The following is a 25,978-nucleotide window of genomic DNA, read 5'->3' on the forward strand; positions in this document are numbered from 1 at the left end:
TGTATAGATGGATGTGTAAAACTTCAAAGCTGTTTTAACAAATTATATCTTAAGGTCCTAAGCATATTTTATAAAATGGTTTATGCCTTTGAACTTTAGAGTTGACTGGCTTTGTCTTTGCTGACCTTTGGGTAGGTAGCATTTTTCTGTGATATAGTTTATTATTAAAGATAAATTGTTCTGGTTCCCCCCCCCCCGAGATATTACTTTTCTTCCTCTCTACTATTCTAAAGGAATAATCTCATTTCCTTCAGGATATCATCAAAATGTTTAAGGTGAGTTTTCTTTATAGGTTTAGATATTATTGTTTATATAAATGCAACTTTGTATTAATGAACTGATTACTAAAACTCATCAGACTCTTTCTTAGGCATGTTCTCTTCCATGATACTATGTTGGAAAGTTTACAACAATTTTTGAGAATCCTCTTTCAGAAATATAATATAGTAAAAAAAGGTATTAAACTAAAATGGAGACCTGAATTCTGGCCTGGCTGGTACCCCAATGTGAGACTTAAGATAAGTCATTCAGACAAACCTTTTATTCTGCCATCTATAAAATGGAGGGTTGGACTATACAATCTTTAAGGTATCTTCTATCAATTCTTACTCAAAATGTAAAATATGAATTCTGTGCCTTAGGACTCTACTACTTCTTAGTGTTAAGTAACTTCCTTTTATAATTAAAAAAAAAGCCTATATTGTTGAGAATTTAGAAGATGGAGGAGAAAATAGAGGGTGAGGATCATTTATACTTTTACCATTATATTTTTACCACTGCTACTGTTCTTATGTATCTCTAGTTCCTTTCACAGTACACATTTAATAGAGTTAACAACAATAGGCTATATGCAATTTTGTGTCTTCTGGCATAATTTTATAAAGTCCTCAGTGATAGCAAATTTTCATGCATGTGAATGGATTTGAGTTTTGAAAGCAATTAAAAGTCTTTCAGACCCAACTCTAGTAACCAGGATGGGGAGTCATGCTCAGTAATTCTATTTAGTATCCAAAGTGAAGGGTGACAGCAAACAATGTCTTTTATGATTTGCAAAATTGATTCTGACATTAATTTCAAATATATTTCTGGAAATATTTTAGGTAAAGTCAGCATCATTGGAATAAATGGTTAGCCTCTCAGTGCACTATTGCATGTATGTGCTCTGTGATGCTTTTTACAGTAAATAAAAACATTTTGAATGCTTTATAGTTATCATCTCATATTTTGTCTGAGATATAATGGAATAAATTTGGAAACCCTGTATAAAGAGTTGAAAGGCCTGATTCCACTGAAAAAGGAGGACTCCCCCATGTCCTAATCTAACAGCTATAATATTAATTTCCACCTGCCTTAAGCCTATCATATAAAGCATACTCAAGGAATTTTATCTCCAAACCTCCTGTTTCTTGAGATTTGGTCTCCATAACTTCCCTAAGATCACATAGTAGTAGTTGCAGAGATGAGATGGGCACCTAGATCTATTCGTGTTTAAAAATCTGCTCTTTTAGTTATTCACGTAAGTAAAGTGAAGAGATTAATACATAGCTTTATTATGATTAACTTCATTGCCTGTTCCTGCATTAGCGTTGGGGTAATATTCAGACCACTTGGCTCTTACGTAGCTCCATACACCTGAGTTAGATTTAGATGCAATCCGAAGGGACCACAATATATTTATATGTTTATTTCTTCAACTTAGTTTACATAGAAAGAAAAGGAAAACAGAGAAGATGAAAATGCTCTTAAGGGGAGGATGAGTGCCTCTGCGGCAGGGAGGAAGCACTATTCTTAGACTCTTTGATCTTTGGGAAGGCTTTGCCTCTGTAAATTTCATAAGGATTAAGAATGGAACAATCCCCTGAAACTGTTGGCTATCCAAATGCCAGACCTACAGAATTATCCAACTCCCTTCCAATGTTATCAATTTAGAAGCAATTCTACCTGGAATTAAAACTTGCATTTCTTCTTATTGTCTATTTCTGAAATAGAAAGTAGAACATGGGCCAATATTAGTTCAGTGCAGAGTGAATAATAATACTTTTTAAATTAAAAAGTAAATATTTTAAGTATGTTTCCCCAAACCTTATTAAGATCATTTTCACTTAAGACATGTTATATACCTCAAAGGATCAGCATGATGGAGGGATTAGACTTTTGGACTGAAGAGCCTATTAGTGTAACATTTAAAAAGAAAAGTTTCATAACTGGTTCATTATGGCCTTTGGGTTATATCAAGTGACCATTCACTAGGGGCTCTCAGTTTTCTGTGTAGTTAGCTTGGAAAAAGTTAAAGAAGGCTGCCTTAGACAGTAGTTTAAACTCTAGGAGATCCCCATTACATATCAAAATGATATATAAAAAGGATTTGTTTTGGCTTCTCACTGAGCTTTTGTGTTTCTAAAAATGAACCTGCTTATAAAGATGAGAGGTAGTAGTCCTACACTTTGGGCTGTAAGTTAATATGGTTTATATTTAAAATTTGCATATTAATTTATATTTAAATTAAGTGTTCTCTAAATATATCACTTTTTAAACAATGAAGGATTGCTAAAGATGAAATAAAATGGTATGGATTTTAATGTAAAAAAAATGAAAGGAACTCTAAACAGAATATTACAGAGATATTTAAGGTATAATTTAAAGTTGTTACTGCATGGATTATTAGATCAAATAAAAGAATGGGTTTCATAAATTTGGTTCCTGCCTTGTGAGGTAGTACTTCTTTTATTTGCTTTAAACTTGATTTTCAAGTTCTAGCAGATGCACACTAGATCTAGCATTTGCCCCAAATATATCCATACTGATTTTGATCATTCACCTTCTCTACTTTCATCTTCCCTAAATAAGGGATTCTAATCTTTGCAATCTGTTTCTATATAATAGCAAACATGTAGTAATGTTTACTGTGTACTCCGTCCTTGTGTAAGCAGTTCACTTGTATTTCCTCTTGTACTTGGCACACAGCTTTACAAACTGAGAACTCTGATTACCCTCGTTGCACAGTGGAGCTGGCTGGAGCAGAGAGTTCAGCACTTTGTGTGAGATCAGAGCTGGTAAATGGTGAGTAATTTGAACCTAGACTGTACCTGGCTCCAGAGTGGACACTTTCAAACATCTTACTATAGTAGTATGACACAAAGCATATAACAGCATTCTTGCCCTTCAGCACCTCCAGGGATTCTCAACATTGTCATAGACCATTCAGCATGCATATCATAGAGAAGAAGGAAGTGGAAAAAGCCCCAAGCAAACAGTACCAGATATGACTGCAAGGTAATGAGTCACAAACCAGGCCTGAGAGTATTAGACAGTTTCCTAAGTCAGACTTATATGACTGGCCAGAGACTGCAGAGGTTCCCTTTTCTTCATTGTCAGTATTTGGAATCCTCTGTCTGTTTGTCTCTCTCACACACACCCCTCAGAGTATCCACCAAATACAGATCTAGAGTAGCACAATTGGTGGGATTGAGGGAGCTCCCCTTAGGATTATTCTTTGCCCCATTACCTGTAGTTCCTTTGGCTCTAACTTGGTTTCCGATACTATTCGCCCTCTTAGGACATCTTTTAACCTTTCCCTCTAAAGCCCTGTCCTGTTTCCCACCACAGAAACCAGATCTTATTTCTGAAGGTGAAATGACCTGGGCAACTAGAGTGTGATTTTTATTTCCTCTATAATGTGGATTAATTTCACATCAGCCCTCCGTGTTCAAAGAATCATCACCAACCTCTTTTCCTTTAGAACCTAAATGGATAAAAGAGAAGATAGGATTAGATCAAGGAGGTGTAGCAACAGCACCTTGTCCTATTACGTTGTGCAGCTTTTATGAAAAATCCTTGCTGGAAGCCTCAAGTGGTGGTAGTTCTAGAGGAAATTGCTAGGCCAACATATATAGCTATAGACAGAGAAAGAGCACTTGCTTGCTTGAGCTGGGCCTGGCCAGGGTATCAGCGAGAGGCTCTGCCCTCCACCACCTCCAACTTACCCCCCTACACGGAGACTCCAGTTCTGAGCCTCTTCGAGTCTTCATCTTGCTGAAGAGCCTTGTGCTAACCAAATGAGCCAGTGCTAGTGATTTGAGGAGAGGGTCATGGGGTGATGGGGCTGGGGTGGGCCAGGGGCCTGCCAATTCAACCACAGGTATCCTAGGTGGGGACATAGAACATGTACTCCACAGAAAGTCCTTATGTCATGCTCCAAGTGCATACATGATAGATGGCCCAATAGTACTATACTATGATTTCATGTACATCACAGATAAAATGTTTAGCTCTCAGAGTCTAATTATTGCAGGTAACTGTTTATAACATTAATTTCCAACCCCAATACGTTGCTAAAATTCTTAACTGATTTTTTAAGTGACTCGGTGGATTCTCATTCTTTTGTAGTATATTTCCTCTGTACTTACAATAAGTATTTGATGTGTTTTTTTGGTCAAAATTTTCAGTGCCCTTGGTAGGGAAACACCTTTTAAGAACAAGTCTACTGAAACAACCATAGTATGGTGGCTAATCTCAAAACAAGGATATGTAAAATTACATCATATAGCAATTGAAAACATTCTTGGGTTTCGGCATATGAGAGACCAGAGCACTGCTGTGTAGTCTTGAGAAATTATATACTCTTTCAGCCTCAGGTTTTTCATCGGTAAAACCAATCTGATAGTCCCTACTTTGTAGAATTTTTATGACTAAATAGAATTATATATGTATTTAATTTAGAACCATGCTTGGTCTTCTATAATTGTTTTATGATAAATAACTAAAATTAGTATACAACAACATTCCAGTACATTGTAGAATGCTCAGTAAATTGTTTTGAGGCTTATATTAATACTTATCAGTTGGGTGGGGCTATTATAACTCAATACACAAGAAAGAACTAGGGGGAAATGTAAAGCATTTGCAGACTTTCTGAAGCTAGTTTCTGTGGATATAAACAAATTCCAGGGAAATTTTTTTTTAAATTGCTTATGTCCTAATTTGTACAAGACCATGCTAAGACCTTGAGAAGAGAAATGACAGAATTAATTTATAGGCATTTAAAAATGAATCGAGCTAGCACTATTTCAATCTTTTTGTTGCTGGTATTTTCAGTGTTTAAGACCAGGGTCAGTTCTTATCTACTGAAGATTTGGCAGTGGCACAGGCATCCATCAGTCATACATCCATTATAGCTACGTGTTATATTCAGACCAAAGAGCAATTCATTTGAGAAATGCATGTTTGCTCCTGAAGTTCCAAAGTAATTCCACAAGTGGCATGGTGGAAGTCATTATTACAGATATTCTATGAAGTCACTTAATGAATATTATTTTGAAGTAGCAATCTAAATTTTAATGCAGTAGTTTCTACTATAGAGCTAGGAAAGTTATTTATTTATTTATTTATTCACCACTTCCAAGACAGGTTTTTATTTTTTAAAATTTCTTCATGGATTTATTCTTTCAGTCAAGTCCTTGTTAGAAGTGTAAAAGAAAAAAAAAAGGGATTTTTTAAAAAAATTTTCCAAAAAGAGAAAGATTCTAGGTGGGGATATAGTACTGTGAATTTAAATTTTTTTAGTTTTATATAAATGAAATGATTAGTTTTTCTGATGAAAATATGGTACTGGCACAAACATGAACAAATAGATCATTATAAAAGATTTGAAAATAGAAAATGGATCAATTTTTAGAAAAAATAGCATTTTATCCTATAACAAAACAAATTCTTAGTGGAAAAAATAAAAATATTAAACATAAAATTTAAAATGTAAGAAAAAAAACTTTAAGTGGAATAAAAGATAACAATTTTCATGACCTAGAGATAAAAAAATATTTCTAGGTATAAAACCAAAAGGAAAATCCTAAAGGAAAATATTTACAAATTTACCTAAAAATATGTGCATTCGAACATGATAAACATATAAAGTATAAAACCAACAAACCATAAAAACAAAGCATATGATGTAAAATTGTATTAGAAAGAGTTAATATCACTATATTTAAAATCTTAGAAATCAATATTTAAAGGACAAATACTCCCCCATTAGAACATGGACCAAAAAACACACAAGCAAAACCACAAATTTCAATTCACATGTAAAATGTTCAACTTCTCAAATAATAAGATAAATACAAATTTTATAAAATAATCTTCCATTTTAAAGCATTTAACGAAGACATTTAAATGATAATTATTCGTGGTTTTCTGGTTTTTTTTTTTGTTTTTGTTTTTTTTTTTTGTCTTTTCTAGGACCTCACTCACAGCATACGGAAGTTCCCAGGATAGGGGTCCAGTCGGAGCTATAGCCACCGGCCTACACCACAGCCACAGCAATGCCGGATCCTTTACCCACTGAGTGAGGCAAGATATTGAACCTGCAACCTTGTGGTTTCTAGTCAGATTCGTTAACCACTGAGGCATGATGCGAACTCCTGTGGTTTTCTGGAGTGGAAGCTACCACACACTGTGCAGATTTACTTTGGTATATACCCTTTGTGAAATGCTTTTGGCAATGTATAAGATAAAGCTTAGAAATACACATAGCTGTGCATTTTTATCAGGAAATGATCAGAGAAGTTTGCAGAGATTTGATACGAGCATGAGCATAACATTATTTAGAATAAAAAATTAATATATCAAATGTCTAATGAGATTAATAATTTTCAAAATAGTGATAAATTTCTACTGGGTGCTTATTATGTATAAAGATCAATGTTAGGTGCTCAAATCACTTACAGAATCAGGAACTATTGTGCTACTCTTCAACATCACTTTTTTTTTTGTTGTTCAGGCAAATTGTATTTTAATTTATATTTCAAAACCTATCAGTTTTAACCTATTAGCATGACAAAGCAAGACAAAATACCTTGAGCCAGGAATGTCCTTAAACAGAATACCCAAAATGTATGTTCATTTATAAATGAATGTTATGTATGAATGAATGAATGTGAAAGGCATCATAACATTTAATATTCAGCAAATTTTTCAGCTGAAAATATATCTTAAAACACATAAGATACATACATCTATCATATGTTATAAATGAAACATCATATTTTTGAAGAGTATTCAATACTTATGAGGAAATGTGCACAATGAAACATTATATTAGGAAAAGGAAAAGGCCTCAAACTGAGTGTAATATAGCAAGATCCAAAAGACCAAAAGGAAATACACCAAATGATACTGTGGGGATCTCTGGGTGATAGAAATGTGGGGGAACTTATAGAGGTTTTTTTTTTTTCTTCTATTTTTCTTGCATTTTATCAATCTAGGTAAAAATATTATGTTAAAGTAATTTAGTTTCTATTAAAAATACCAATGTCTGTGTCAAATGCAGTATCAATGTTAAAATACAAGTTAAATAATAATAATACACTCACACTGACCTGTTTTCTGTAATTTTTTTTTGGTTCAAGAATTATGTTAAGTGCCTCTGCTATTGCCAGATCCTGTTTTAAGGCCTAGGGAATGGCTACACTGTGTTGAACAAAAGTGCCTTCCTTATGTTCCTTATGTTTCAGCAGGGGTGGGGGATGAAAGTTTACATTCATGCTCTTTTCCTCTGTGAAGAAATGCTAGCAGTGGGTATGTGGCGGGGGGCGGGCAGCGGTTTGGGGGTGTAGAGGAGGATGCTATTTCTGCAATCCTGGGAGTATAGAGTAGGAAATCTAACCCTTAAATTTGACCTTCTCTGAAGTGAGCATGTTCAATGAGTTAAACTAAACAAGCAAGACTGGACATGCCGATACTTGAGCTTATTTGGCATGAAACATCACTGATGTCCTGATTTCGGGGACCAGTGCACCAATGTAAGGTCTATTCTCAGAATTCTGGGTGATATACGTGACTAAAGGGACAGTGATGAGCTTGGTAGATTTTATTTTCTGAAACCAGTACCTGAGCTTAATTTTTAATTACCTGATTCCTGTCTGAGATCACTTTCCCTGTGATGCAGGACTTATTTACTTATTGGTTCACAAACATGAATTAATTTCTTTACTGGTCAGAGGCTGGGAGAGGAAGGGCGAAGAGAGTAGTCCTTAAAGTTATTTATCGCCTACCTTTTTGAAAAAAATTACAGAGGTTTTAGAGTAGAAGCGAAAAAAGTTTTTTGAAGTATTTGATGGCAGGTATTAGGAGTCCAGAGTATTAGAAGGATATGACAAGTGTATATATGTGAAACTTGGAGCAGTTTACTAACAAACAGCTAAGCAGTTCGGTAGACAAACTGAAAGCTTCTGGAGATAGGCAGGCAGTAAAATGATAGTTGCTTTGAACTCATTTTTAAAGATGCTCTGCTGCACATTAGGTACCAAGAAAAACCACACTCAGGCCAGTCCTTAAGATACAGGACCCCGCAACACCGAGGTCCGTGTTCCACATCTGGTTAGGATAGACAGGATTGTTACTCAGCCACTTCAAAGACAACTATATATGTGTGTGGCATATATATATATATATATATATATATATATATATGGGGGTTTCCAGCTAGTTACAACTATATATATATGTGGGGGTTTCCAACTACTTACATCTATATATATATATGTGGGGGTTTCCAACTACTTACAACTATATATATATATGTGGGGATTTCCAGGTACTTACATTCACTGATGATTTCCAAGGAGGGTAGGAAGTACTCATCACAGACAATAGACAAGGCCATGAGCATGTAGAGGATAATGAGGAGGTAGATTACGATGCCTCCATCTGCACTCTCCTGTTTTGTGAAAAACCCTTCAGGAAACTCCGATGATGGAGAGATAACACATTGGGTGCTATTTCCTGGTAAGGAAAAGGAGGTGAAAATTGGAAGGATGTTAGAATCGCACATTCCAAGCCCGCAAACAGAAATTCCTTAAGAAAACTAATTGCGGGGTTTCTGGGTGGAATTTTAAGAACTCTGGTGAAAATGTGTAAAGCATTTTTGAACATGCTGTTATAATTGTGGATCCTTAAAAAAATTAGTTTTGGGGACCCGAAAGAGGTGCTTTAGTGAAATAAAATAATGATATCAGGAGAATTAAAAAGAGGAAATCATGAAATCAGTCTTCCTTATCTAATTCATTTCTAGAAAGGAATTCTGAACCCCTTTTCATCCTCAATGAGAAATCACATCTCTAAAGATAAGTATTTCTAACATCGGCACAATTTCATTTTCCCATTTCAGAGCCCAAGTTGTCTGCAGAGCCCAAACCCCACAGAGAATCATCCACTGTTGCAGAGAGAATTTCTAAGATGAAAGAAGATTTCTTTTTTTCATGATGAAGTCTCCAACAGTTAAAACTGGGGCTTCTCCTGCTTCATGATGTCCATGAATTATTTTGGAGCTATCTTGGAGAACTCATTCAAAGGATCAAAAGTGTTTGATATCTTATCAGGTGCCGAAAATCAGAGCAAATACTGCAGGAAGCGTAAGCAAAAGTGAGTCCAATGAAAATTTCCCTCTTTGTTGGTTCATCCAAATGTGTCTGAAGCAGGAGGGGTAGCTGACTCTGGTGTCCACCTACCTGTAGCCCTTGGGTGACGCTGGGGCAGAGAGACCCCTGGGGGAGGCAGGTGTGCAGTAGCCCAGAGGATGGCGAGGAGCAGGGCCCTTCTTGCCCACCACAGACCCCCTTTGGTCTGCATTTCTGCAGCGCTTTTGCTGCTGCATGCAGCCTTGGGAAGGGAAAAAAGGGAGGATTAAGCTGGATCATGTGAGGGGTCTGCTTCCTGCCCAGTGCCCTGCCCAGGGCACGTCTCAGCAAGGCCTGCGTAGGGGGGAGGGTGATTGGAAGCCAAGCCTCTCTGAGCAGGAGCCTGAAGGCCCAGATAGGCTGGAGGAGGTAAGGACGAGAGCAAACAGTCCCGAGGCCTATAGTCCCTGATGACAGATCCAGGCAACTTGCCCTTTGCCAGTGGTTTTATTTCATGTCTTCATACTGGCTCTGCTTTTGACTTTCTCTAGATTTGTAAGGACCTGAGTTTGCATCTACTTTCATTTCTCTATCTCCAGCCTTTGTTTCTAGAAGTTGTTGGAACTGGTGTATATGCATTCTTTGGCTGGGTTGGTACCTCCCCCCCCCCTTTTTTTTGTCTTTTTGCCATTTCTTGAGCTGCTTCCACGGCATATGGAGGTTCCCAGGCTAGGGATCGAATCGGAGCTGTAGCTGCCAGCCTACGCCAGAGCCACAGCAACGCGAGATCCAAGCTGCGTCTGCAACCTACACCACAGCTCACGGCAACGCCTGATCATCAACCCACTGAGCAACCCTCATGGTTCCTAGTCAGATTCGTTAACCACTGTGCCACGACGGGAACTCCTGGTACCCTTTTATATTTCTGTTTTGGCCTTTCATCTTCTCTTCAGTTAGAGCTAGAGGCGGGAAGGTCACTTAGGAGGCTCCTGCAATAGTCTGGTGGATAAATGATGATGGCTTAGCCAGAACAATGGCAATAGGGATGGAGAGAAGTGGACAGCTGCAAGAACTAGTAAGAGACATAGTGGAGGGGAGGCTATTTGATTACTGATTAGCTGTGCCCTCTGCCAGAAGTTCTAACATACAAATCTGACAAGCCAGGGGGTGCTCAAATATAAATTACTATCTTCTGTACCCTAGCATTTACTGGGCTTGCCAAGATGTTAAGAATTCAGCCAGTGGAGTAACATGTGGCTAATAGCACAGGTTCTGGAGCCATACCACTGGTTGAGTCAAAACATTGCTACCTACTAGCTATGTGACCTTGGCCGTGTTATTTAACCTCTCTGCTCCTCTGTTCTACTTTCTGTAAAATGGGTATCTTTTAGTACCCTTTATTTAGGTTGTATGAGGATTACATACATCAATGCATATAATCTGCTTAGGACAGCCTCTGCAGCATGGTCAATGTTATCTATCTATCCAATACCTGTCATCTTTATTATTATTATTATCATTAATATAATGCTTTTGATTAATATAGAAGCTTCTTGGCCATAAAGGATTTTTTTTTTTTTTTGCGTTTAGTTTTGCAACTCTCATGGCTCCTTTGCTTTTGTAGAAAAAGCATGAAAATTGATGTGCTTGCTAAGTTTTAAATTTAGAAACTGGGTTTTTCTGGTGGAAAGGAGTAAGTTGCTTCCGCATGTTTGTGAACTTGAACTGGTAAAAATTCTCAAACATCCTTTTGTTTTGCTGGGAATTGTTACCCATTATAAAACCTCTCTGAAACCATCATTTCTAGGAACTGACTGTCTAGATGTGTATGTGGTTGTGACGCTGGAATGATGAGTCACTGAAGTGTCGCCCAGTAACAGAGCAGATTCTTAGCAGGCAGAGTGCTGGCTGCCAACACCTGCAGGAGATGGCGCCCTGGACTGTCTCATTGCTAGTAGTGGCTAAGCTCAGGAGAAGAGACTACTTAGCTTTGTGTGAATGGAAGTGTCTCATGAGCCTTTCTTCTCCAAAATGCAATAGTTCAACCAATTAACAAAACTAAACATTATAAACAAACAAAATAACTGAAAAACTCAAATCCTCAGTGAATATTTACAATGTATGTTGCTAATACAGGAAATAGAGCAAATATCTGAAGCTACAAGTCAGTTACAAGGGAACAGTTACAAAGGAACTTTGCACATAGTTAAGTACTTAATGAACATTTGTTGACTGATGACATTGTAGTGATTCTTGAAAACACATTCCCAGAACACACATGTACTTGTTTTGGACAAATTATCCAGTAAAACAAGGATGTACCAAGAAGAGGGAATTTAGGAGGCTAATTAGATTAGCTTTATACATTTATTCTTCATTTTGCAAATGGGTCTTAAAAAGCTTTTTATTGTAAAATAAAGCACAGATAAAAAGCTACATAAAAGAAATGAATAATTTCTTGTTATATCATTACTGTTGCTATTTTATTTTATAAGGTGAACTCCTTTGTAAACACCCCAGGTCAAGAAATAGAACTTGCCCCCCCCACCCCCGCAGGCATCCTTTCACATGCTGCAAACTCAGTTTATCCTTTTCTCTGAAAGTAACCAGACTCCTGACTTCCGTAGTGGTCGCTTCCGTGTGGGTGTATTTTTAATAGTCTATCACCCATCCTTAATTGGGTACATCTCTAGAACACTATAGCATAGACTTAAAAAAAGTCTCTTTAGTCTCTTTTAGTCTATAGAGACTAAAGACTAAAGAAGACTTCCTCTTCTTTTCCTTATAATTTATCTGTTGAAAAAACCCAGGGCATTTGATCTGTAGTTTCCCACAGTCCTGATTTTGTTGACTGTGTCCTATGGTAACTCAGTATGTTCCGCCATCTTCTGTATTTTTGTTAATCGACAGCTGGATGCAGAGGCTTGATCAGAGTCAGTTCTGTCCCTTTGGCAAGACTACTTGTGCTTGCTCAGAATCTGCCCTGCTACTGGGCTATACTTTGGCACCATTAAGGTGTTGGTGAGGTCTTTCCTCAGAAAGCACATGAGGTCTCCTTGCCTCTCTTTTAGGGATGTTAGCAGCTATTCATGCTTGTTACCTAAATAAATTTGTTTTTTAGAGCTTGCAGAAGAATGACATCTATAAATTCTAAATTTATTACTTGGAAAATATATATATATTTGTCGTTTGTCTTTTGAGGGCCGCACATGGAGGTTCCCAGGCTAGGAGTCTGATCGGAGCTACAGCTTCTGGCCTATGCCAGAGCCACAGAAACACCAGATCTGAGCCGCGTCTGTGACCTCCAACACAGCTCATGGCAACAACAGATCCTTAACCCACTGAGCAAGGCCAGGGATCAGACCTGCAACCTCATGGCTCCTAGTTGGATTCATTTCCGCTGTGCCATGACAGGAACTCTGGAATATTTTACAATAAGATGATTTCTATCATCCACTTGGTGGATTCCCAGGAGTACTTAGTGTACATAGTAAAGACAATATACATGCTTGATTCTTTCTCTTTATTTGTCAGTTCTCATGATACTTGGTTCTCTGTTTTCCCCCCCAAATAATCAATTTGACTTAAATAAACATTATGAATCAATGTATTTAAATATATTTGATGGGTTCCCAACTAAGTATCAGAGCCAGGAAGCAGATAAAGGTCTATCTAATGCCTACGTGCAGGTAAGGTGAACCAACTCCTCCGAATATAAGTTCCATGAGGGCTAAACTGTGTCTAATTTCCTTCTGCACTTACAGTGTACAACGCAATCCTGGGCACGTGGTGGGCATCTCCTTAATATTGTTGAGGGAATCAATGAATGCAGAAAATAAGGACCTCCGCAATGACTTTTCCTTGACAACATCCACTGGACTTGATAAGAATACACAGCGTCTTTTATAAATTGACCCTTTTATTTGCTCCCATCCAAGCGCCATCTGCTCAGTTCTCCAAGCATTTGTCTGAAATGTCCCCTAACCAAGGGCCTCACTTAGCTCTCCAGCTCCACCTGCTGATACTTCAAACAGGCCCGGGCTTTCCAACTTCTGTTGGAGGGAATATGGGAAAATCTACAAAGAGGAGCCCTGTGAAATCAGGCATTTGAAAAGAGCTTTTTGACTTTCATGGAGGGAGAGCTAGGAATGTTGGCCAGCTCCTGCCTTTTATTATCTGTACCCCAAACCTGAAATGAAGGCTTCTGTAGGTTGCTCCAACTACCATGAAGATAGAGGAAGGGAAAGAAAGCAGATGGCTAAGATTGTTCCCAGCTTGTCATTATTATTCTTTTAATGTTTAACTTTTTGTTGAAATATATAACATACCTACAGAAGAGGGCACGTATTCTACCATTGCTTTTTGCTGGTTAAACATGCAGAGTCAGGCCTCGTGGGGAACCCTTAATAAGGTGAGTGATTGATAGTCAGTGTGTTCAGAACAACCTGAGAGGGCCGGGGTAGAAGTAGTGCTGACTCTTAAGTCATTGTTCCAGGGAGCCCTCAGTGTCTCAGTTGCTGCTGTCCCATGAGTGGCTCTGCCTCAGTCTGCTTTCCTAGGAGAGCAGCCTGGGAATCCCTGACAAGGAGCTTTCAGCTCAGCCCACTGAGCCGAGCTCCCGCATCTTTTTGTCTCTAGCAGTCACAGAAGTGGCTAACTGGGGCCATAGCCATGGCTGTGAATGAGCAGCAGTCTACTCAGTGGTTTACGTGTTCACAGGGTACCTGCCAACTTTCTCTCACCCTCATCCTTTGACCCAGCAAAACATTGGGTCAAGCACTGGCTCAGAGCATGACCTAACATCTCCAGTTTCCACCCAGTTCAGACTGGACTCATCCACTGCTCTGTGGGTCCAACTTGTTGAGAATTATTGAAAACATTTTCTATGCCTAGAGGGCTTTCACATTCCTCTCAAAATTTGTTCTTTTTCCCCATTACTGGAGGACATATCACAGTTCCTTGAATACTAAGGGGGAGTTCAAGTTTTGCAGATCAAATATTATTTAAAATAAAAACACATTTTGGAGTGATTATAATTTTACAATTAGCTAGATGGGTTAAGTCTCCTTCTATTTTTCTGAAAAACAAATGGAGATAGCACCACATGCTTTTAAGGCTAGGTGGTTAGAGTCCTAGAATATAAATATTTGTCACCTTTCCCATTGTACTGTCACTCCATGAGGGCACGTTTTATGATCCCAGAGCTTGGCGGAGTGTTCAGCTCTCAGTGAAATTGAATGCATTGGGCAGGCCATGAGCTGGGGAAGAAAAATGAATATATGAGGGATTTTCATTAGCTATATTTACCAAAAAAAATGGAATTTTGCAAAAATTTAGCCTGCATTTTTATGCTTGTTACCCCCCCCCCTTAATTTATGCTAGCCTCACTCTCTGTCTTCATTCTCAGAGTTCAAATACAAGCCCTCCATAAGTGTTTCAGCACTTGGTGGTTTAACAAGTACCTTGGTCTGACTTCTTTATCCTCTCCAGCTCTGTTTTGCTGGGGTGTCCTGGTGGGGGGGGATAGCTGAGACAAGAAATGGGATGGGGCTAACTCAGACATGCTGGAGTGAGAGGATTTATTTTCTTCCCTTTAATATAATAAACCCTCTCAGAGTCTGAGTTAGCACCATCATTTTTTCTTAGTCTGCTTTGTGAAGGCTGCCATCCCTGAAGGGGGAGATGGATGCCTCCTTTAACTCTAAATAAGCAGGTGAAGGCAGCTACTTCATGGGCTTCTTCCAAATTTGCTGGGCTTAGAATTTCTCCCCTTGGCTTAGAACTCAAAAGCACTAGAGCATGAAAGGACTGAACATGAGAGACCCTGGTCTTGAAGAGGGAAAGACAGTAAGTGCCTTGTAATTCTCTCCGTGCTGGAATAGGTCATCCACATCACTTCATGTCCATCCAAGACCTTCCTTAGCCAGTACAGGTGGAGGTGGTCATAGCTCTACTGCTGTCAGGGATGGGATGGGGCTAGAGAAGAGCAGGGGAGTTGACCAAGAAGGCTGACCTTTGTCATAGGAATAGCTTGGAACCCCAGGCCCACGTGGCCCAGGACTTTTGTTGGTGCTGTGACTGTGGTCACTCTTTATAAATCAATCTCCTGCTGGCAGGGTTGGCACAAGTCTCTGTGAAAAGGGCCCTTGCTTTCCAGACTGCTGGGCTACTCAGTCTGCTTGCTCTGACTTTGGCTGGATATTCCCAGAGGACTTGAACTATAATACCTTTTTATAGAACCTAAGAACACACCTATTTCACCTCTTACCTTTCTCTCCCTCTTTTTCTAGTTCTTCCCCAGACTGGAAGTTCCCTGCAGGGATGTGTATCTCCTGCATACCCCTGGAAGAAGGGCGTGTTGCCCCAGCAACCAGGGTGCCATCACAGATGGCCTCCAGCTTAGCCCCTTTGGGGACTGCCTGAGCTGCCGAGCTGTCTCATCCTAGATCACACCCTCCCCAGAGCAGCCCAAATCTATGTAAGGCAGGGATGCAGAAGCCCAGCCATTTAAGCCCCATGCAGATGACTCCACTGGGCAGTGCTCATTTGAGAACTCCTCACTGGTTGGAGCAAGGCTTCATTGGACCAGCCTTGAAGTTCAACTTATTTAACCTCCAAATTCTCCTTCCTCCTTTCCTCTCACAGGAGCTGAGCTCCAATAAACATGTAACACTCCAAATTCCATTTAAATGACAGCTTCAAAGAATCCTATCTATGACAGGCCCTAGCCTACCTGATAGCTTGGCAGAGTTTTATACTCAGAACTCCACACTTTGCTCTTGATCTGTGAACGTGAGTTTTAGATTTAAGAAAATACATTTTTCCTTCAACAAATCTTGGCTTTCAAAAATGTCGTATATGGGTATAAAAAATAAATTGAATTTGAAACTCAATGTTGACAATTCCTTTGTTCTAGGCTGTGTCCATCCTTTTCTTGAAGCAATGAATGCCACTGATTCCATGGGTAGGTTTCTGGCAAACTTCTAAAGGATGTATTGAATGCAACCCATTTTCCTTCCAACTTAATCTTAGCGAAAGATACCCCCCTGGTTGTTATCTTTGTTTCTTCTTCTCTCACCCTCTGCCACCCCTATCAATCCCTGGATCCAGATAACTCTTTCTCTTAAACATCTCTTGGGTCAGCACACTTCTCTCCATATCCATTGCTAGCATCATCTGTTGCCCAGGCTTCTATAGTAGCATCCTGGCAAGGATGTTCTCTCTCTTGCCACCCTAAGTTACACTGTCCTTCCAACACCTCTGTATTAAGCAGGCGGTTGAATATAGGTGTGCACAGCTCAGAGGTGCAGCTGGGCAGAAAAAGAGGAACCAGTAAGTGATTTCAGAAAGGAGGCCACTGAAGTAGGAGGAAAACCAAAGGAATGTGGTATTTCCAGAGCTGAAGAAGGGCAGTTTTCAAGGAGGACTGGTTAGAGGTGAAGGTGAAGTGCAGTACAGTCCATTATATTTGGCAACACAGAGATCATGGGTGACATTAACAGAGACATGTCAATGGAGTCCGGAGGGTAGAAGTAAAATTGGAATAAACCATGAGAAGGAAAAGAGCAGAGGGTCTGTTTGTTTCTACTGTATGTGAAAGAGAAATTGAGCAGCTGGAGGGGAATATCGGGTGAGGGATTTGGGGTTTTGTTTGTCTGTTTTTACCAGAAGACATTCTATAGCGTGTTTGTGCATTGATGGGGATAATCCAAAAAACGAGCACAAATTGAAAATGCAGCGAAGTGAAGGAAATCTTTGAGAAGGCGCAGAGGTCAGGGTTCTAGAGCTCCAGAGCGTAGATGGGCATTTGTTGGCAAAGCTCTGCTTACTCCCTTGAAACAAGAGAAATAGATACAGATTCACAGATTAGGTGGGGAGGAAGATATATAAATCCTTATCTGATGGTTTCTTTTCATCATAAAGAGGACTTAAAAATCACGTTTAGTTCATATTCAAAGAAACATTGAGAAGAGAAACTGTAGAAGGTGTGAAATAATCAGTACAAATTAGAAGAGTTAATTTACTAAGAAAACGCAAGAGGAGTATTGAGTGTTTTATTCAGATTTTTGATCATGAATTTAAAGTGAAATTGGTTAGGTTTATTTTGTGCGTGTGTTTATCCTTCACAAATACTCCAGTTTTAAAATATGGGAGTGGATAAACTGGATTCCGCCAGGCATGTTTTATTCCAAGCAAGTGTTGACAGAAAAGAGAGGTATAAAGGAGGAGGTGATTATAAATTATAGACTATGTGATCTCAATGAATAAGAAAATGAGGGGACTGATTGTGGGTAGTGAGAATGTGGCGGATGGTTTCGGGATATCAGTGAGGTGAAAGAATCACGGGGGTGACCTGGGCCTGGGGAGGGGCTGAGGGGTGGAGAGTGGGTCTTCACAAGCAGATTCGGCGGTGGTACTGATTACAGTAATAACCAGGTAGTACATGATAGTAAGACTACATCAGCTATAGTAAAGTGCAGGAAAAAGCAACCGGAGATGAGATGGCCAAGGAGCTGAAAATCCCAGGTTTGGCTGCCCTCTCCTTACACACATCTCAACATTTCATAGTTGTTGGTCTATCTTTCCAACAAGTAATGTTATTCTCTGAAGGATGGGACAACATTTGTCTTGTTATTGCTTTTTCCCTAATGCCCAGTGTGGTACCTGACCCATTAAATACCCATTCAGTATTTACTGAGTGAACGGTTAAGTCTATTCTTTAAAAAATTCTAGAAGTTATTCCTGAATTGAGAGTTACATCCTGGGACACTGCTGTCTCAACTCCTCATGGACCACTTTTTGTGAGTGGCCTTGTAGGTAATGACATTTACTGCTGCTGTGGATGCTGGAAGAAGTACTCCTATTTAACTCTCCATGGTATTTAATGTAGGGGGTTGCTGAGGAAGTAATTCACCCCCTTATGCAGTATTCCCTTTATTATAGGACTCACAAGGGAAATTTTCTAGGATTGCATTTCTAGGCAGTCCTGTGACTCTCATAAGTGAACTGACAATTTGTGAGTCTCATAAGCGAATATGTTTTCCTCTTTGCCTTACACATTGCAGCCAGATTTGTGGCTGAGGCTTAACTTTAGCCGTTATGCAGAAAAACATATCTTTTTCTTAGGAATTATTTTACCCTTTGCTTTATCTGATTATCTCTTCTTGATTTCTCATCTTGGTGATTTGTTCTCACATTTCTTTTTCTATTTTAGAATTTTTCTTGACTATTTAATGCTAAAGTATGTTTTCTCAAAGTTTAGCTAGATGAAATGTTCTCTTGACCACTTCAACTGGTGCAAGATTCTGGTGATCATGTGGAAAACAAGCCTGTTAGAAACTATAATAGTGAAGATTCTGATTAGGACCATGTATAAATAATACATGTTTCTGTGGATTCACTGACCTAATCTTTTTGAATTAAGCTTAGAATTTCTACAATACATAATACTCAGCATATCATCTATTTTGGACAATACCAGGTACAGAATTGTTTACAAAAAGTAAACTCTTTTATGAGCATTTATCAATTAAACCAAAGACTATTTGAGTACGTATGTATGTATGTATATATTTATTTATCTATTTTGCTTTTTAGTGCCGCACCCGTGACATATGGAGATTCCCATGCTAGGAGTCTAATCAGAGCTACAGGTGCCAGCCTACACCACAGCGACAGCAACATGAGATCCGAGCCGAGTCTGCGACCTACACTACAGCTCACGGCAACACCAGATCCTTAACCCACTGAACGAGGCCAGGGATCGAACCTGCAACCTCATGGTTCCTAGTTGGATTCGTTTCTGCTGTGCCACGACAGGAACTCCTATTTGAGTATTTATTAATTTAACTAAGAAATTTTATGAATTTTTGGGCATATATTTGCTTAATCAAGTAATTTAGGAGTGTAAAAAGAAATCATGTCTAAAGACTTTGGGAGCCATCTAAGAACTGCATAGGCAGCAGTAAAACAGAGATCAGGATGACAGATACGGACAAAGGCCACTGGGAGATGAGAAGAGTGAATGGGGATGAAAAGATGAGTGAAACTCTACAGGACTAACCACATGGGAACACTGATTCCAAAGGTCTACATGCTGTATAGAAAGTGAAAGGGAAAAATGGAGGGAACCTGTTACAGCTGTGAGCGTTGCAATACTCCATATTGGAGAGTCATTAAATACATTAAGTACATTAAATACAGTCCTGTGGGAAACTGTATTCCAGAACGCTAACTGACATCTAAGAGCTGCCGTCCTCAGAGAGAGCTGTGAAGCTGTAGGGCAGAGAATGAGTACATGTTGGCAAGGGGCCGAGACCAGACCACCATGTCTATTTAGCTGGGGATAGCTGTACACTTCCTTCTCTAAGGTTTGAACACTAGACTCTCTAAGTGTTGTGTATGAGAAGAATGAGACTGTTAACCGTGTTCACCATGACTTATATGAATAAGCAAATAAAATGCATTAAAAATTTATCAACAACTGTAAAAAATATTCCAGAATGATGCAAGTTAGGTGGGTACAGCTAGTTTTACGTATTTTTGTAAGATAGCTAAAATCCTTTTTAGAGGGAGAAGCTAAGTAATTCAATAAAGAACATGAAAAAAGGACTATATAAGGTCCTATTTTCACTATTAGATTTTTAAAAAAATGACTCTAGGAATGGAATGTTTATTATTAGTATTATTAGAACCACCGGTTATCATACACTGTGTACCTCTGATATGCTAATGAAATATGCTAAACATTTTTGTGCCTTATTCATTTAATCCCCATAGCAGTCTGACGATAGGTACAAGCACTGTTCCCACTCAGGCATTCAGCAAGTGTTTCCTGAGTTCCTAATATGTGCTGGCAACTTTTCTAGAGTGAGACAAAGACCTTGCTTTCTTGGAGCTCCCTACTAATGGAGATCAGTGAACAAAGGACCTAACAGAATATTGATACTAATACATGCCAGGAGGAATGTAAAGCTAGAACAGCGGATGGGGAGTGGCAGGAAGTACCATTTTAGACAGAGTCGTCTGGAAGGGATGACATTTGAGAAAAGACTTATAAACAGTGAGAGAGTGAAGTAAGTCTGATAGTTTTATAAAAGAGATAATGGAGTTCCCATTGTGGTGCAGCAGAAATGAATCTGACTAGTATCCATGAGGCCTGAGGTTTGATTCCTGGCCTCCCTCAGTGGGTTAAGGATCTGACATTGTCATGAGCTGTGGTGTAGGCCAAGGCATGGCTCGGATCCCACATTGCTGCAGCTGTGGCATAGGCCAGCAGCTGCAACTTCAATTCGCCCCCTAGCCTGGGAACTTTCATATGCCCTAAAAAGCAAAAAATAAATAAATAAAAGATAACAAAGATCAAAGAAAGAAAAGCAACCTGCCAAGTGTCACACAGAAAAGGGCTGAGCTGGAATTCAAGCCCAGGGTATCAAGCTCCGGAAACTTCACTTTTCAACCATTATACTTCGTGTTTCAAAGTTCTGGACTAATCTCACTGCAGGCCTTGAGGGCAGTTTTGAAGGTAGCCTTTCTGCTCCTAGAATTCCAGCTTCCCACACCAGGATTTGCTGCTCCCAAAGGCTCAGTGGCAGCCTGCTCCAGCCATGGCTGTGTGACAGGGCTGCAATTTCCTGGCAAAAGGAAAAGCAGACCTTTGATTAAAATCAATTTGAAAAACAGCTGGGTATCTGTTTTGCTGTGAGAAAATTAGTGGGAGGGGATTGTCTTCAGGAACCGCATGTAGGGTGTTAGCACTTCTGAAGCCCTACCTGATGCACCTGGAGAATGTTTACATGGCTTGAGGGAAAGTCACATTAGGCCTTGCCTGAGTCTGATGCGATGAAGTCGATAGTAGGGGAAACATGTTTCCCCCTTTAATCTCTCATTTCTATTCCCTGTCATGCTACAGGTGGCTGCTAAAAGGGCATGTAAAGACTCTGTCTCCTTTACACCTACCAGCCCACGTATGTTCAGCTAGAATTCCTGCAACATTCCCTTCTCCCCCTGGAGCCGTCAATGTGGATGGCAGATAGTCCCTGGTTGGCCCCTTGGCACTGTGTATGTGGGCTGGGTCCAAGCCCCTGCTTTCCTAGCCTAGGAGTTTCTACCTGTTCATCAGAAGGAGGGAAGAGGAGTTCCCGTCGTGGCTCAGCGGAAACAAATCTGGCTAGTATCCATGAGGACACAGGTTTGATTCCTGGCCTTGCTCAGTGGGTTAAGGATCCAGCGTTGCTGTAAGCTGTGGTGTAGGTCGCAGATGCAGCTGTGATCTGGCATTGCTGTGGCTGTGGTGTAAGATGGCAGCTGTACCTCCAATTCCACCCCTAGCCTGGGAACCTCCATATGCCACAGGTGCAGCCCTAAAAAAAAAAAAAAAAAAAAAAAAAAAAGGAGGGAGGAGCATGCTCTTGAGAGGAGCATGGATCTAGGATAAATCCTAGAAGAAATCCTGGCCCCTGGGTGGGCAAAATAACTGTCTTCAAGTTGATGTAGATTTGGGGAGATCTCTGAAGTTTGTGGAGATGTCACAAATGGACTCAGAAGGATTATAACCTGTGCACTCATTTGCACATTTATCAAGTACTTAAAAAGCATCTTTAATATGCACATCACAGTTCTTAACTCAGGAAGCACAGAGAGCATGGGAGAGACAGACAAGAACATCAACACCTTCAGGGTTATTGGTGGCAGAAAAGAGGCAGAAACAGTGACATGGAAAAAACAGAAAGTGACCTTTGGGGACATCCAAAAAAGCTTCACAGAGACGGTGCTATTGGGGTGGTCCTTAAAGGGTGAGTAGAATTTGCCATGGGAGAAAGAAGAGAAGGGTAATATTCTAAGGATGGATAGGGTGTCCAAAGCCACAGAATTCAGGAGAGGCCAGTTCCCTCAGGAAAGAGCACGGGCAGGAAGATGCCTATGCAGGGAACTGGGGAGAGATGGCTAGAGAGGAAACAGAGCCCCATGAAAGGCCTCTCTTCCCATCCTGGGGGGCCTGTGCCTTTTACTCTCCATCTGAGGAATAGAATCATAGATTGTGGAACCAAAGGGACCTTAGAGAGTGTCTAGTTGATAAAGAATCTGAGACTCATGTGGTGACTTGGTTAAACTACGTATTTACAAAGAGAGTATGATTTAAGAGGTATTGCCAAATGAGACTCTCCTGAAGATTTTTGTTTTGATTGAGCACACACACACGCGCGCGCGCGCGCACACACACACACACACACACACACACTGCTGATCATCATAAACATTTTGTTTCTTATATGTGTTTGTTTGCACATGATGGACATGTTTTAAGGGCTTCAGCTTCTTATGGCCATAAGAAGATGGGTCTGTCAAAGTGTTTACGGCAGAGCAAGAAGATTAATGTTTTGGACTCTCACCCACACCATGCAGGTGGGAGTATAAATTGGAACCGTTCTTCTCAAGGGCGGTTTGGCAATGTACCTCAAAACAACCTATGAAATCTGAACAGTGTTGACCTCAAATTCCTTTTTAAAGAATTTGTCCAAAGGGAATGACCAGAAGTGCATCTTGAGTATATTCATCTGTTGTAACATTGTTTATAGTGTCCAAAAAAATGTAGATAACCTACATTTTCTAATAAAATAATCATGGTACAATGGGGGTCCTCTGTCAGTATTAAAATCATTAAATAAAAGTCTGTTTATATGAAAGTATGTTCCTAAATGAAAAAATAGGTTATAGAATAATATGTACAATAACCCTAATCTTATAAAAATTAGATATATAGTCTACTTATGTGTATGTATGAAAAAAGTATGGAAAAATTTATACCAAGATGTTAATAGTGGTTATTACACTAGTGGGAGGATAATAGGCAATTCTTAATTTCTCTGATTGGCTTAGACATATAATTTCTAGGTTTATTTTGTTTATCAGTAAACAAGCATTACTTGATTACTTGTGTAATAAGAAGTTATATATCGTTGCCCCAAGTGTGTGCAGACTGGTGGTTTGCTTGTTTACCGCACTTATTTAAGATTCTTTAGTTGTTTCATCCAGGACTGTTTATCCAACAAATAGTGAAAATGAAAAAGTTTGGGGACAATATATTATGGTTGGAAAACTTCTGCCTTGTGTAGGCCTTGTCTGTGATGGGAAAGATAAGCTAGGTTTATCTCCACTCCTTTTTGGAAAGCGCAAATCTTTTGGTTAAGCATGGCTGGCCCACTTCCAGAATTTCCATTTCCTTAGTAACTGAGCGGTGTAGTAAATTGGATAAAAGCATCTGCTATTTTTCAAATCATCTATGCCGTGCAAAAGTCTCACCCAGACACCTGGATTCCCTTTCAAAAACTGTGTATTTTTATTCTGTGTATACAGGTGGAAATAATCTGAGGTTAAGCCAGTCCTTTTAGAGGGGGTTACTCACTTGGTTTTGTCCACTGATTTGAACTCTGGTGTTCAGGTATGCATCACCCAAATCTAGTGTCTGTTTCTAACACTCTTAGGATTCTGTACCTTGGGTTTTATGAAGATGGTAAATGTATTGTGGAGAATGAACGTAAATACCATTCACTGTTATTATGTATAGGCCTCAAGCTGCAAAAGAAAAATATGCCACAGATTCTGCCCTTTTCTCTTTTCCCTCTTCCACAAGGAACTTGGAGATAACCATTTACTCGTCTAGTGTTGGTCCAAACTGGTTTCTTTTCTGCCTGTCTCATGTTGCTTTTGTCAAAAAGTCTCCCATCTTCCCTGGGATGTATGTGTCTTGCTTATTATGCCTTTATTACAGAGTCTTTACTTATGGCAGAATAAAGGGTTGACATATTCATTGGTGTGAGTTTTTGATTTTTTCCTCCTTCTTCCCTTTTTCAGATGAGAAACAATGTTTTTCATATTTCCTTACCTTAGAAACTTGAAACTTGCAGAGAGGAGAAGCTGCTTGAGAGAAAAGCTCACCCAGCCTGTTTTAACATCTTGAGCTCATCCCAGAGATGGTATTGAGTGTTCTGGAGAAAAGGGATGCAGAGGGAGCCATCTTCAAGCACAAGGTGAGAGCAGGGAAATCTCACATATTAAGTTGGTCTAGAGGCAGGCCAAGCTGGAGAGCAGCAGGGACCCCTGCCTAGCAGAGCTCTGGGATGGGCAAGACTTTTGGGGTAAAGGTCACTGAAGCACCTGGGCAGGATGGGCGTGGGCTCTCTGCTTTGAGAAGTCAGACTTCAAGGGACTGTGTGGACAGGAATCTTGAAGATGTCAGAAGAAGTCAGAGAAATAAGGACTTGACCCTTTTCTTCAGGGTTCCTCGTCAATCTTCCAAACACTGTAGGGGAAAAAGGCTGGAATCAAGTCTGAGAGACCATGTATATCCAACCCTGAATGACATGTGCTTTGAGATATATGTAAACTGATGAGAAGAAAATACTGTTTTTGGCTCTGATGTCACTGGCTCTGAGTTCACCAGACATTTTTTTTTATAGGACTTTGTTTCCCTTCAATATTTCTCCAACATGCTGCCTCTGTTCATATAGATTTCTGAGTTTTGTGCCTCCAAGAAAAGATTGATTGGACTGCTGCATTCCTTTTGTGAGGATTAGGACTTTGGGGACCAGGAGCTGAATTCTTAAGGGCTGTGGTTATATTAATAGGTTTGCACCCCTATGTGTGAAAAAGTCACTTCCCAGTTGGGGCTAAGAATAGATCACCCACTTTTGTAGCTTCCTGAGGTTTCCTCTACCACATTATTGAACATCAGCTCTCCCCTTCTATAGCAGCTCCACCTGTAATTGCTTTTCTATGCTTAGAACAGGTAATCCATTTTTAGTTGCACTATTAAAAACAACACCATTGATTATTTCTTGGTTTGTGTCATGGTTTCTGAAGCTGTGATAATATAAAGTCACTGTAAGTCTGGATCTCTAATTGTTGTTGCTCATGCATCAAATGGGGCCATCAATTCAGGCTGGAGCAGTAATGATGACACAGCATGAAAATGAACAAGGATGACAAGCTGCGGATGAGAAATAAAGGCAGGAGCCTTGAGCTCAGATATCTGACAGCCCAGTGGAAAAGTTAGGGCTTAGTCACCAATACCTGTAACAAACGCATAAGGTTGGAATTAATAGGGGCCAGAATCAAGTTACAAGGCATGATGGCATTTAAAGAAGGGAGAGTTTATTCCTGGATGGAGTACTTACAGAATAGTCTTGAATGATGTGTAAGATTTATGTAGGCAGGAGGGAAAAGATAATTCATCTGTCTATTTTGGGTGAAATATTGCATCTAAAGCCTGTGGATTTGCTTCTTAAAATAATCCACAGGCTACCCAAGCCACCATATTTTTCCACCATATCTTAAGCCTGAGTTTGGGGTAGATTGGAACAAGGTAAAATCATGTTCCATTTCCCTTTAGGGGAGTTTTAATTCCACTTCCTTTTTCCTTTCCATTCCTTTGAGCTGAAGATTTTATGCTCAGGCATTCTCTAGAGATGAAGGATGACTGGGAGCAAGGGGAGGTTGGGACCCCCCTCACCTCATGGAGTGATACAGCACTGGTCCTCATTGAAGAGCAATGTCAGAGCAGAGCAGAGGAGGGGATAGAAAAGAGT

General features: G+C 39.7%; 1 protein-coding gene and 1 long non-coding RNA gene across 2 annotated transcripts in view; one reads left to right on the top strand and one right to left on the bottom strand.

The window, feature by feature from the left end:
• SLC24A5 (solute carrier family 24 member 5) overlaps positions 1-10,115 on the bottom strand; it is a 22,129-nt gene extending 12,014 nt beyond the window's left edge. The window contains exons 1-2 of the mRNA XM_003121523.4: positions 9,504-10,115; positions 8,599-8,778 (exon numbers count right to left, since the gene is read on the bottom strand). Coding sequence (XP_003121571.1) covers positions 8,599-8,778; positions 9,504-9,624 — 301 coding nt within the window. The 5' untranslated portion in view covers positions 9,625-10,115. The remainder of the gene's footprint in view (positions 1-8,598; positions 8,779-9,503) is intronic.
• LOC102162952 lies at positions 3,068-25,289 on the top strand. Its single transcript, XR_002345018.1, has 3 exons — positions 3,068-3,273; positions 9,164-9,417; positions 24,282-25,289. It is a non-coding gene; the product is annotated as an uncharacterized LOC102162952 (long non-coding RNA).

The sequence above is a fragment of the Sus scrofa genome, chromosome 1 (assembly GCF_000003025.6).
Source record: "Sus scrofa isolate TJ Tabasco breed Duroc chromosome 1, Sscrofa11.1, whole genome shotgun sequence".
NCBI lineage: Eukaryota > Metazoa > Chordata > Mammalia > Artiodactyla > Suidae > Sus > Sus scrofa.